General features: G+C 54.1%; 1 protein-coding gene across 5 annotated transcripts; it reads left to right on the forward strand.

Moving 5' to 3' along the window:
* The first annotated feature begins 2,146 nt into the window (after window positions 1-2,146).
* On the forward strand, window positions 2,147-11,501 carry NEFH (neurofilament heavy). 5 transcript variants are annotated; one of them, XM_036013869.1, is made up of 5 exons: window positions 2,147-3,106; window positions 5,008-5,207; window positions 7,096-7,220; window positions 9,416-10,031; window positions 10,068-11,501. In XM_036013869.1, exons 1-5 carry the CDS (start codon window positions 2,224-2,226, stop codon window positions 10,896-10,898), a joined length of 2,655 nt encoding a protein of 884 aa, XP_035869762.1. In that variant the 5' UTR covers window positions 2,147-2,223; the 3' UTR covers window positions 10,899-11,501. The 5 variants fall into 5 exon arrangements, with proteins under 5 accessions (XP_035869762.1, XP_035869763.1, XP_035869764.1 ...); XM_036013870.1 differs by having other exon boundaries at window positions 9,416-9,893; window positions 10,032-11,501; XM_036013871.1 differs by having other exon boundaries at window positions 9,416-9,893; window positions 10,050-11,501.
* Window positions 11,502-12,689: the final 1,188 nt, after the last annotated feature.

Raw genomic sequence — 12,689 nt, forward strand, 5'->3', positions numbered from 1 at the left:
GCATGCCTGGATCTTTAAATAGGGGGAAAATGCTTCATCATGTTCTGCTTCTCCATGCAAAACCAGAAACTCCCTTCCCCCTCCTGCCTCCTCCCCAGCGCACTCTCCTTCCAGTAAAATGTGGTTAAAGGGGCAGCATCATCGCTTCCCCATCGCTCAGGGTCTGCTCAGAACCAGGGGGCTGGGAATGAGGTGGAGGGCAAAGAGAAAAGAACTGGCAGAGGACTTTCCTGAGGGATCAGTCTGGGCCCATCTCGGGGATCCCACGGGAGGAAGACCGGTGTAAACTGAAAAGGTAGTAGGGGCTGAGATGACTGCCTTAGGGAGGCTGAGAACGGAGTGGAGTTCAGACTGACTCTCCAGGGGATCCCTTCCCAGCATCTGGCATCCCCTGGGGGTCCTTCCACCTCCCAGTGGAGGAGCAGGACAGCCCAGGTGTGTAGGAGAAACTTAACAAGAAACGGGGGTCAGGACTCCTAGCAGAAAGTTGAGGGGCTGGGTCCTTGGCTCCCTTTGCGACCCTGCCAGAACTTTCACCCACCCCTTCTCAGTTCCCCATCTGCACAGCACCACGGTAGGGCAAGGGGGATACTCTTACCTCTTACCCCTCCCCCAGCATACAGGCAGAAGTTAACCCCTTCCTCCCTGACAGGGAGCAGTGCTGAAGCGCCATCTGCAGCTCTGCCCCCACCCCCAAGGCATCTGAAATAAGCCCAAACAGAGAAAAAGTCGAATAGCCCCAGCAGTTGCAGGGACCCCCTAGAGCTCAAGGACCCCTTTTGATACCCAACCCCCCAACAGGGCTTACAGCGGGAGGGACTTTGGTTCCCTTAAAGCATCCCGCCACTTCCCTGGGGGTGCCTATCGGGACACCCACTTATCTGTTGTGGGGGTGGGGGGGAGATGCCAAGCTGAAACCGAGGAGACGGAAAGGGGAAAGCCGGCAAGGTCGACTCCCCAGCTGTGGGAAAGCAGCTGTCGTATCCAGAGGCAGCACGTCGGTTCCCCTCCCCCAGTTCGGCCAGTGTGCTCGCCCCACCAAGCCGAAGCTGCTTGGGGGGCTAGGGGGCTTAGGTTGCATCCGGCCTCAGGGCAAGGCCCCCTTCAGGCACAGATGAGAAAACTGGGGTGGGTGGGGGAACACACAACTTGTCCAAGGTCACCTTACTGCAAATTGTGGAGCTGACTTCCGTGGGGAAAAGCCCGGCATGAATGACCACCAGCACACCTGGCACTCCCCCCCGCTCCCCATACAGGGGCCATCTCTCCCCCAATTCCATGCCCAGTCCCCGGGAGCACCTCCTCTCTGGATGTTCTGACTCTCACACTCAGCCCAGGTTCCCCCTATCCATGCAGGGACCCTCTGCCCGCTTCACTGAAGGCCCCAGCCAGCGGCCGGGTCTCCCACCTCCTAACCTATCTAGACCACTGTGCCCCCCAACCGGGGTCCCCGTCTCCCCCAGTTAAGAGCAGCCTTGCAGCTCTCCTCAACTCCAGGCCCCTCCCCCTATTCCGAGCGGCCGCAGAGCTTCTCCGGCCCTCTCCGGGTGGCCCCTCTAGCTGTTCGGGAAACAGTGAAACTCCATTCAGAGGTCTTCTGTCTCTGCCCTCCGTAGTATCCACCAAGCCTCCCTTCAGGATTACCTTGCTCCCTCCCCTATTCCGGGGCGGCTGCGGACACCCTGCACCGCCTACCCTGAGCGCCTATCTCTAATTATTAGGAAAATCTCGTGCCCCCATTTCATGCAGCGATCCCCTCACCCTACCGACGATAGTCCTCCATCGCTCCCTCCCTAAGGCACTCTGCCCCTGTTCTCAGCAGCTCTCCAGGTCCTCTCCCTATTTCGGCCCCTTTCTCTTATTCAGAACACAGTAGCAGGGTATTCCGATTCGCACCCGGGGGTCCCCGCCGGCCCACTCTGGGAGTCCTCTACCCCCTAATCTGACCTCGAGGCGGGGCTGGGGGGCGCTCCGCTGACGCCTCGTGGATTCCCCTTCACTCCAAGTCCCCCTGCCCCGCCCCTCTCACTGCGGCGGAGCCGGCCAGCCCCGGGGCAGCAGGGGAGGAGGCGGGCGGGGCCCGCCTCCCCCGCCCCCCCAACTGCCGAGGGGCTGGACTCGGCCTGGCTGCTATATAAAAGGCGTCCCGTTGCTGCCGCAGTGCTAGCCACCCCGTCCCGGCCCCAAGCTCCCACTCTACCAGCGGCCGCACCTGCTCCAGCCATGATGAGCTTCAGCGGCGCCGACGCTCTGCTGGGAACCCCGTTCGCGTCTCTGCACGGAGGTGGCAGCCTGCACTACGCGCTGGCTCGAAAGGGCGGCGCGGGCGGAGCGCGCTCGGCTGCCGGCTCGTCGAGTGGTTTCCACTCGTGGACGCGGACCACGGTAAGCTCCGCGTCCGCCTCGCCGAGCCGTTTCCGCGGCACGGCAGTCGCCTCCAGCACCGACTCGCTAGACACGCTGAGCAATGGGCCGGAGGGCAGCATGGTGGCCGCGGTGGCAGCGCGCAGCGAGAAGGAGCAGCTTCAGGTGCTGAACGACCGCTTCGCGGGCTATATCGACAAGGTGCGGCAGCTGGAGGCTCACAACCGCAGCCTGGAGGGCGAGGCAGCGGCGCTGCGGCAGCAGCAGGCGGGCCGCGCTGCCATGGGCGAGCTGTACGAGCGCGAGGTGCGCGAGATGCGGGGCGTCGTGCTGCGCCTGGGCGCAGCGCGCGGCCAGCTGCGCTTGGAGCAGGAGCACCTGCTCGAGGACATCGCGCACGTGCGCCAGCGCCTGGATGACGAGGCCCGGCAGCGCGAGGAGGCAGAGGCGGCTGCGCGCGCGCTCGCGCGCTTTGCGCAGGAGGCCGAGGCGGCGCGCGCGGAGCTGCAGAAGAAGGCGCAAGCCCTTCAGGAGGAATGCGGCTACTTGCGGCGCCACCACCAGGAAGAGGTGGGGGAGCTACTCAGCCAGATCCAGGGCTGCAGTGCCGCTCAGGCACAGGCGCAGGCCGACTCGCGGGACGCCCTCAAGTGCGACGTGACGTCGGCGCTGCGCGAGATCCGCGCGCAGCTCGAAGGCCACGCGGTGCAAAGCACGTTGCAGTCCGAGGAGTGGTTCCGAGGTTCGCAAACTCACGGTGGTGGGGAGGACAGGGCGCCCCCTGCTGGTCCAGCAGCGAGGGGCAGGGTGGTGTGACGCCAGGGGCTGCGCGTGGAGGTGGCAGGACTGGAGAATGCGTTCCTCAGCTTCCCCATGTAAAGTGCATAATCCTTAGTTGAGTAATGATTTCCCTCTGGGTCTTATGTGGGACCGACCCACCCCCACCCTCCACAACTGTGCCTCCACCTTTGGCTGCCCTCTCTAGGGCCCTTACATTTGTCCTTTAACTCTGGGACCCCTCTGGTCTCCCCCACCATAGTTAGGTAACCCTACACCGAGGCCCCTTTCCTCAGATTCCCTCTATACCACCAAAGCAATGCTGGCTTCTGATCACAGGCGCTGGAGACTCTTTGCCCTTCAAAGTAACCTGCCTTCCATGCCCAACGTTGCCGTCCCCATTTCCTGCACCCTGGCCGGGGACTCCATTCTTCTTATCAGGCTTCTCCCCACTATTTAGGGGAGAGGTGTGGCATTCTCACATCCTTTCTCCCCGGGGGGGCCATCACTACAACCAGTTGGTACCTGAGACTGAGGTGGTCCGTGAGCCCTTTAATGTCCCCTCTCCTGGCCCCAGAAACTAGGAGCCTGGCGAGGGAGCCTCCCAAGGCTGCCCCCCGCCACCATGCCGCCCTGAGTCAGCTAGACTGCAGCTGCAGCAGCTCTGGAGCTTTTCCCAGCAGCTGCAGGATGACCTTGACCAGCACTTGTCCTCTCTGGTTTTCCTCTCTATTTGGGCTGAAAGATGGGAGTGGGCTTCTTACCCTGGAAAGCTCCAGGATCCCCCCTCCCCCGCCCAGCTGTAAAACTTTGTGTATTGTCCTTGGGAGAGGGTGCAGGTATTTCAGTGATTTCCAGCCTTGTGATCCACGGTGGGTAAACCATCACCCATAGGGATGGTTTCTAAATCTTTGCCGGCAGTAGTAGGGAAAGCCAGAAAAGCTGGGATTTGGATGAATGATGGCTTTTTCCCGTTGCCCCCCACCCCCCAACTCCTCTGCAGTAACAAAACTGTCCCCTCCCCCATCTCTGCAGCAAGATTCCTCCTAGAGCAAACCCCTCTGTTCTCTTGGGCTGTGCCCTTGGTACAAGCAGTCCACCCTACCCATCCAGCTGGCTTCTCTTCTTCCTCCCACACCCCTAACTCAGGCCCTGGGTGTCACTACCTCAGGATTCAGGATGTTCTCTTTCAGGTGATATAGACTAGTTTCTAGACCTCCACCAGACCTGGAAGGTCTAGGAAGCAGCAGCCCTTTGCTGGCAGGGGCCAGGTGTGGCTGCATTTGGCTCAGGGGCTCCAGTGCCAGAATGTGCAGCCAGAGGAGCTGGCACACAGACCTCAGGCTCTGCAGTGACCTTGGGCTCTGCCTAGCAGAAACCTGCAAGGAGGAGACTATGGTGACATGGTGGCTACAGCACCCTCATGCCTTCAAAGGGCAAAGGCTAATGAACTTGTTCAACACAAGTTTATAGTTAAACTCTGAGCCACAAGTTCAGAGTTAAGCCAGGTTTCACATCTGAACCCCCAGTACTGCCAGTCCTTGCTGGGGAGCTGAACCAGGCATTAGGACCAGAAATGGGGGCTTCCTCTGCCCTGTAGGGTTTCTGGATCCTGAGTTGGGGAGATGGTCTAATCTTTGGAGCCCGATGATAGACTGTAGATTTGAATCCCAGCTCTGCCACTCACTAGCTGGGTGGCCTTGGGCAGTAGTCATTTGCCTATAATGCCAGATAGGGTGAGTTAGGCATCCAAGATGGCACCCAGCACCCAGTAGGTCCTCAACCCATGTGTGTCATCTTCTGGATCTGGGCACTGGAACACATATCCAGGTGTGTCTCACCTTGCCCTATTCCCTCCTCCCCCAGTGAGGCTGGACCGACTGTCCGAGGCAGCCAAGGTGAACACGGATGCCATGCGCTCAGCACAGGAGGAGATAATTGAGTACCGGCGCCAGCTGCAGGCCAGGACTACAGAGCTGGAGGCACTCAAAAGCACCAAGGACTCGCTGGAGAGGCAGCGCTCCGAGCTGGAGGATCGTCATCAGGCTGACATCGCATCCTACCAGGTGGGTAGGGGAGGGGCGGAGAGCCAGACTGCTCACCTGGTTGCGTGACCCTGGACAAATCACTGTCCTTCTCTGAGCAGGGTTGTAGTGGTCAAGGTTATGGGCCTTGGAGTCAAACGTACCAGGTATACCAGTATGTCTTCCTAGGTATGAGATCCCAGGAAATTCATCTGTATCTCTGAATCTGGATTCATTCCTTCAGTGAAAAAGAAAGAAGGGAGAAAAAAAATGGCTGCCAAGCAGAGCTGTGAAGGTCAAGGAGATGGACAAATGTTTTAAGAGATGAGTGTGGCCCTGGCTGGTGTGGTTCAGTTCGTTGGAGTGTTGGCCTGTAGACCGAAGGGTCATGGGTTTGATTTCCAATTAGGAAAGTACGAAAATGACCAATTGATGTTTTTCTCCCTCTCCCTTCCTCTCTCTCTGAAAGCAATGAAAAAAGGTCCTTGGGTGAGGATTAGAAAGGGGGGGGTAGTATGAGTGTGACTGTTCGTAGCAGGATTTGATCACAACAAGGGTATTTGGTGAATAGTAACCAGTGTCTTTGAGTTTAAGTAACCTGGGGAAGGCCTTGGCAGATTCCCCATTAAAGACAACTGCAAAAGAAAACATCACTTTAATTTTTTTTTTATTTTTTATCCTCACTCAAGGATATGTTCGTTGATTTTAGAGGGAGAAAAGAGAGACAGAGAGACAGAGAGAGAGAAAGAGAGATATCAATCAATCCCCTACTGGGGATTGAACTTGCAGTCTAGGTATGCACCCTCAGGAATCAAACCCACAACCTTCTGGATGATGCTCCAACCAACTGAGCCCCGTGGCCAGGGCAAAAACATCACTTTTTAAAAAATTATTATGCAAATAATATGTGGCAATGATAGAAAAGTTAAAAAACCAAGAAAGCAAAAAAAGGAGGCAATGAAAATCAGTCATAATGGTTTACTTTATGTAATTAACTAATTTATTTATTTTAAAAGATTATTTTGCCCTGGCTGGCGTAGCTCAGTGGATTGAGCGCGGGCTGCGAACTGAAGTGTCCCAGGTTCGATTCCCAGTCAGGGCACATGCCTTGGTTGCAGGCCACAGCCCCCAGCAACCACACATTGATGTTTCTTTCTCTCTCTCTCTCTTTCTCCCTCCCTCCCCTCTCTAAAAAGAAATAAATAAATAAAATCTTTATTAAAAAGATTATTTATTTTGTGAGAGAGGGGAAGGGAATGAGAAAGAGAGAGAGAAACATCGATTGGTGGCCTTTCACACACGCCCCAACCAGGAAGCACCCCTGCAACCCAGGCATGTACCCTGGCCAGGAGTCGAACCAGCGACGTTTCACTTTGTGGGATGACACCCAACCAACTGGGTCACAGCGGTCAGGGCCATAATGGTTTACTTTCAGCCGTGGTTACATGGGCCTGGGAACAGGGAAGAAGCTTCAACTCATTTAGCTTCTGCGCATTGTCTCAGCTGTCCATAACAGATGCTTCCCGAGCCCTTACTCTGTGGCAGGCACTTTGGGGAATTGGAGAACCAGTAGAGAGTCAAAGCAAACAAGGCTGTGTTCCCGCTGAGCATTTTCTAAGCTTAAGGGATCTGTGAAAATTCAGCTATCGTCTTACTGACCAGCTATAACCATCCTTAGAATCTGGTGTATTTTATTCCAGACCATTTCCCAGGCTGAAGTTATATACGTAGCTGAATTTTTGTTCCACGTGGTTTCCGTATCCATGAAAGAGACCCTCGCAGCTTTGACAGGGTGGGGGTTGGTTCCAGCCGCACACTGGACAGGACTGCTTCGGGTTGCATGCCCACCCCACCTGCCCACCCAGCTTCTCTGGCACCAAGAGCTGGGTGTTAGCTGGCGCTTGACGTGCGTGCGGCCTCTCCTCCACAGGAAGCTATCCAGCAGCTGGATGCTGAGCTGAGAAACACCAAGTGGGAGATGGCAGCCCAGCTCCGAGAGTACCAGGACTTGCTCAATGTCAAGATGGCTCTGGACATTGAGATTGCTGCTTACAGGTGAGGTGGGCCAGGGGCCCTTCAGGGGGTGGGGAGCCCTTGTATTCTCATGAGGAGCTAAGCCTTGGGCTTCAAGTCCCCCCTGTGAGGCAGCCTGCCTGCCTTGGAGATCAAGATGAACTTTGTTATTGTGGTAAAATATATGCAACATCAAATTTGCCATTTAACCATTTTTGAGCACACAGTCCCGAGGCATCAAATGGCATTTACGTTGTTGTGTGACCATCACCACCATCCACCTCCAGAACTTTCTCCTCATCTCAAACTGAAACTCTGTGTTCATGAACCATTGACTCCCCACTCCCCTTTCCTCCATTCTCCCAGCCCTGGCAGCCACCATTCTGCTTTCTGAGAAACAAAAATCTTTTTTTTTAAAGATCTTTTTTAAAGGAGAGACACATCGATATGTACGAGACATACCAGTTGGTTGCCTTTTACACACCCCAAACTGGGGACGTGGCCCGCAACCCAGGCATGTGCCCGCATTGGGAGCGGAACCGGTGACCTTTCGGCTCACAGGCCGGTGCTCAGTCCACTGGGCCACATCAGCCCGGGCTGAGAGACAAAACTCTCGAGAGTGACTTATTTTTGTCCTGACAGTGACTTAGAGGGTTAAAGCTCCTCACCCCTTCCCCAAATTCAGCCAGCTTTGCTTTGGAGGGAAAAGAGGTAATTGAGTGATAAGGGGGCCTTTACAACTTTTTCTCTTCCAGTTTCTTAGCTCTCTGAGTATGTGTTTCCTGGAGAAATAACATGGGGGCTATAATAAGAGTTCCTAGATGAGGGACATTTGAAATCTTGCTCCCCAGCGTGTCGTCAGTTTGGCTCAAACAAACTCTTCTAAAAATTCTTAAAACTAAACAATAACAACAACAAAGCGCAGTCACCCCCTGTGTCATGGGTTGTTGGGAGGAGCTAATCCTGTTCCTGAGCTAATCCGGGAATGCGGGCATGCTGGTAGCACTGGGCTCGCAGAGAAATTCCTCAGTAAATGGTAGCCATGGGAGGGCCACGAGACCTCCCACCTCCCGTGAGGACCTGTGCCCGTTGCTGTCTGCTGACCCCTCACTTCCCACCTCTTGACCCTGGGCTGTAGTCCTACTACTCGAAGCCTGGTTCATGAACCAGCACAGTCAGCATCCTCCATGAGCTTTTTAGAAAGATGTGCTCTCAGCCCCCACCCCCCCCAGACCTACTGAATCACAATCTGCGTTTTAATGGAATTCCTGGGTGATTCCGATGTCATTAAATTTGCAAAGCACTGGTCCGTAGAGGTGACCCCACACTTACTCTGATGCAGGCATTTCTGGGCCCATTTTACCCATCATTTCATTGAAACAACCCTCTGAGATAGGGGCTCTTATGACCCTTTTTTTTTTTTTTAACCAGTGAGGAAACTAGGGCTTAAAGAGTTTGAGTAGCTTGGCCAAAGCCACATGCCTAGTGAGCAACAAAGAGTGCACACTGCTGCTATCGCCCTATTCCCAAAACCTACAGGATGAGAATGCAAGGTGACAGGGGACCCTTGAAATTCAAATAGGAACATGCTTAGACCTCTTAAACCCAAACTTATAAGTGTGAAATTCTTTGCTCAGGCCCTCAACGTTCTCTTGGATAACATTTTATTTATTTTAAAAAGAATTTTGTTTATTTATTTATTTATTTTTAGAGGGAGGGGAAGGGAGCGGGAAAGAGAGAGAGAAACATTGACCAGTTGCCTCTCACAGGCCCCCAGCTGGGGACCCGGCCTGCAACCCAGGCAGGTGTGCTGACCGGGGATTGAACTGGCGACCTTTCCCTTTGTGGGACAGTGCTCACCCAACTGAGCTCTACCGGTCAGGGCTTTTGAATAATATTTTAGTCATGGGACAATACATGTAAATTTTGTTAATTTAGGCACTCTCTCTCGAGGGCAGTTTTTCAAGGGGAAAAAAAGTTGTTTTATCTCATAAGTTGCAGCCTTAGTTAGCTGCATTAAATCAGAACCAGTGCCATTGGGGTGAGGGTTCTGGGGGGTTCCTGGGATAATTTGCTAAGTGACTTTCTCCACTCTCAACGTGCCCACCGTTCATGTTTTTTCCTCTGCCGAAGTCCCCATCACGGACACTGCGGACCTTCAGAGGAAACCAGGAGGACCCCAGAGTCCCCAGTCTGCTCCGAGTTCATAGTAATGTGTTCCATTATCCTTTCCGCAGAAAACTCCTGGAGGGTGAAGAGTGTCGGATTGGCTTTGGCCCAACTCCCTTTTCCCTCCTAGAAGGACTCCCCAAAATCCCTTCCACGTCCACTCACATAAAGGTCAAAAGCGAAGAGAAGATCAAGGTGGTAGAAAAGTCAGAGAAGGAAACTGTGATTGTGGAGGAACAGACAGAGGAGATACAAGTGACCGAAGAAGTGACTGAAGAAGAGGAGAAAGAGGCCAAAGAGGAGGAGGCCAAGGAGGAGGAAGGGGGAGAAGAGGAAGAAGCGGAAGGGGGAGAAGAAGCAGCAAAGTCTCCCCCAGCAGAAGAGGCTGCATCCCCAGAGAAGGAGGCCGAGTCCCCAGAGAAGGAAGAGGCCAAGTCCCCAGCCAAGGCCAAGTCCCCCACGAAAGAAGCAAAATCGCCAGCTGAGGTGAAGTCCCCCGAGAAGGCCAAGACCCCAGTTAAGGAAGAAGCAAAGTCACCAGCTGAGGTCAAGTCCCCTGAAAAGGCCAAGTCCCCGGTGAAGGAAGAAGCCAAGTCCCCAGAGGAGGTCAAATCCCCAGACAAGGCCAAGTCCCCAGTCAAGGAAGAAGCAAAATCACCAGCTGAGGTCAAGTCCCCTGAAGAGGTCAAGTCCCCTGAAAAGGTCAAGTCCCCTGAAAAGGCCAAGTCCCCAGTGAAGGAAGAAGCCAAATCCCCTGAGAAGGCCAAGACCCTTGATGTGAAGTCCCCAGAAGCCAAGACACCAGTGAAGGAGGAAGTAAGGTCCCCTGCAGACATCAAATCACCCGAAAAGGCCAAAAGTCCTAGCAAGGAGGAGGTCAAGTCCCCAGAGAAGGCCAAGTCTCCCGTGAAGGAGGAGGCCAAGGCCCCCGAGAAGGAGGTCTCAAAGAAGGAAGAGGTGAAGTCCCCGGCGAAGGAAGAAGAGAAACCCCAGGTGAAAGAGCCCCCAAAGAAGGCCGAGGAAGAGAAAGCTCCAGCCATGCCAAAAACTGAGGAGAAGAAGGACAGCAAGAAAGACGAGGTGCCCAAGAAGGAGACTCCAAAGCCCGAGGTCCAGGAGAAGAAGGAACCTGCTGTGGAGAAGCCCAAGGAGCCCAAAGTTGAAGCCAAGAAGGAAGAGGCAGAAGATAAGAAAAAAGCAGTGACTCCCGAGAAGGAGGCCCCTGCCAAGGAGAAAGAGGAGGCCAAACCCAAAGAGAAGACTGAGGCGGACAAGAAAGACGACGCCAAGGCCAAAGAACCCAGCAAAGCAGCAGAGAAGGAGCCAGAAAAGCCAAAGAAGGAAGAGACGCCAGCAGCACCCGAGAAAAAAGATGCCAAGGAGGAGAAACCCAAACCAGAGGCCCAAGCCAAGGAAGAGCCTGCCAAGGAGGCCCCCGCACCCGGCAAAGCCCAGACGGAAAAGGCTGAGAAGTCCTCTAGCACGGACCAGAAAGACAGCCGGCCTCCGGAGAAGGCCGCGGAAGACAAGGCCCCCAAGGGGGAGAAGTAAGGTAGGGAGGAAGGAACATCTAGAGCAGCCAAAGAAACTCAGGAGGGTCTGGGAGCTCAAGGGTCGGCAGAACACATTTCCATTTCTCCTCCTCCCTTTTCTTTATATAAGAAACTCCGCTTAGATGGTGGGGCTCTCCTTCACCAAACAGGAATTTCCGTTAGCAATATGTTAGCAAGGAGGGGCACTCCCCACCCTACCCCCCATGTCCCAAACCCTCCCCAGGCGATGGACCATTATGTTATGACAGCTTCTGTAGCAGAATGTGATCTGTGCCGAATGCCACATGTAAGCACTTGACTGTAAAAACTGCCCCCCTCCTGTCCAAATAAGTGCATTTATCTCCTGTATGTGCAACTGACAGATGACCGCAATAATGAATGAGCAGTTAGAAACACATTATGCTTGAGATGTCTTAACCTATTCCCGAATGCCTTCTGTTTTCCAAAGGAGTGGTCAGGCCCTTGCCCAGAGCTCTCCATCCTGCAAGAGCTGGAGTGGGCGGGGCTGGTCGCCACTGAATTATGCCAGGGCGCACTTTTCCACTGGAGTCCACTTTCAATTGCTTCTGTGCAATAAAACGAAGTGCTTATGAAATGAAAACGCTGCTGCTATTATTTATCCTCTTCCTCCAGGGGGCAAGGCCAGGGGAGGTCTAGATGTCACAAGACTGCACAACACTGAGCAAGCATGGGGGGTCTCTTGAAATTCTGGGACCAGTTACGTGGCCCCTCTTGTGTTATTTCCTGAGCACAAACCACGTGCCAGGCAGTGTGCTGGATGCTTAATTTTTATGATCTTGTAGACAGATGGTCGGGTGCATGAATTCTCAGCCTGGTCCATGGGTCACCCGCATCAGCATCATCTGGGAGCCTTATGAAACGGCTTGGTTTTAGCCCAGACCATTGAATCGGAAGCCAAGAGGCAAGCCTGGGAAAGGCACCTTCCCACTTGATTCTAATGCATGCTGAAGTGTGGGAACAGGTGAGGTTCTAAAGACACTGAACAGCCTGTTTACAGAGTCTGCATATGTCCTCCCGTAAGGAGTGAGCCTTCTGAGTGAGGGCCCGTCTGTGGCTGACTCGCCTGAAGGGGAGACTGTAGTCACCACTACTGGGAACAGTTTGTCAATAGTCACTTACCAGGACTCCAACTTGCTTCTCCAGACATGCTTCTGAAAGCTGCATTCTTGTGGATTTATGTGGGGTCTTTACTGTGATGTTTTTGTGTGGTTTCCAACTCTGGGACTGTCATTAACCCTGGTTCTGTAGTACCGCTCCCCGGCGTTCCTTCTTTCCCTGACCCAACCAGGTGGTTCTCAGACCCACCATATTCTCTGATTGGCTCTATTGTACCACGGGTCACTGGTGATTGGTCCAAGGATGGCCATCTGACCCCAGGTGAGCCAATGAAAGTCTTCCTGGGATTTTAAACTTGGGGCCAGTGAGAATGGTTGGCAGTCTTCTGGTTGTGGGAAGTGGGCAGTAGGGAGGGGATAGGGGGTCACAGCTGTGGGCTGCCGTTTTCCCAGCCTTGTGGAAAAGCCAGTCTGTGAGAGAGGATAAGATGAATAAACAGACAAGACACCTAGTGAGTCATGGCAGATTTCAGGTCCCTGATTCTGGTGCTCCCTTCCATGGCCATTCTTTGAGCCAGTAAAGCCCCTTTTTCTCCAAAGCTCATTCGGAGCACAGCTCTGTCACTTGCAGCCAGAAGCGTCCTGAGTAACAAGGCGTCTGAAGGAAACGGTTACTATGTGAGACACCAAGTGGTACTCTGCAGAGAATGGGC

Source organism: Phyllostomus discolor, chromosome 13 (assembly GCF_004126475.2).
Source record: "Phyllostomus discolor isolate MPI-MPIP mPhyDis1 chromosome 13, mPhyDis1.pri.v3, whole genome shotgun sequence".
Lineage (NCBI taxonomy): Eukaryota > Metazoa > Chordata > Mammalia > Chiroptera > Phyllostomidae > Phyllostomus > Phyllostomus discolor.

What these genes read in the sequence shown, in the direction of transcription:
- NEFH (XM_028529060.2), top strand. Translation starts at nt 2,224, where the DNA reads ATGATGAGCTTCAGCGGCGCCGACGCTCTGCTGGGAACCCCGTTCGCG. An exon ending in CTGACATCGCATCCTACCAG is followed by an intron (nt 5,208 to 7,095) that starts GTGGGTAGGGGA and finishes TCTCCTCCACAG; the next exon opens with GAAGCTATCCAGCAGCTGGA. An exon ending in ATTGAGATTGCTGCTTACAG is followed by an intron (nt 7,221 to 9,415) that starts GTGAGGTGGGCC and finishes TCCTTTCCGCAG; the next exon opens with AAAACTCCTGGAGGGTGAAG.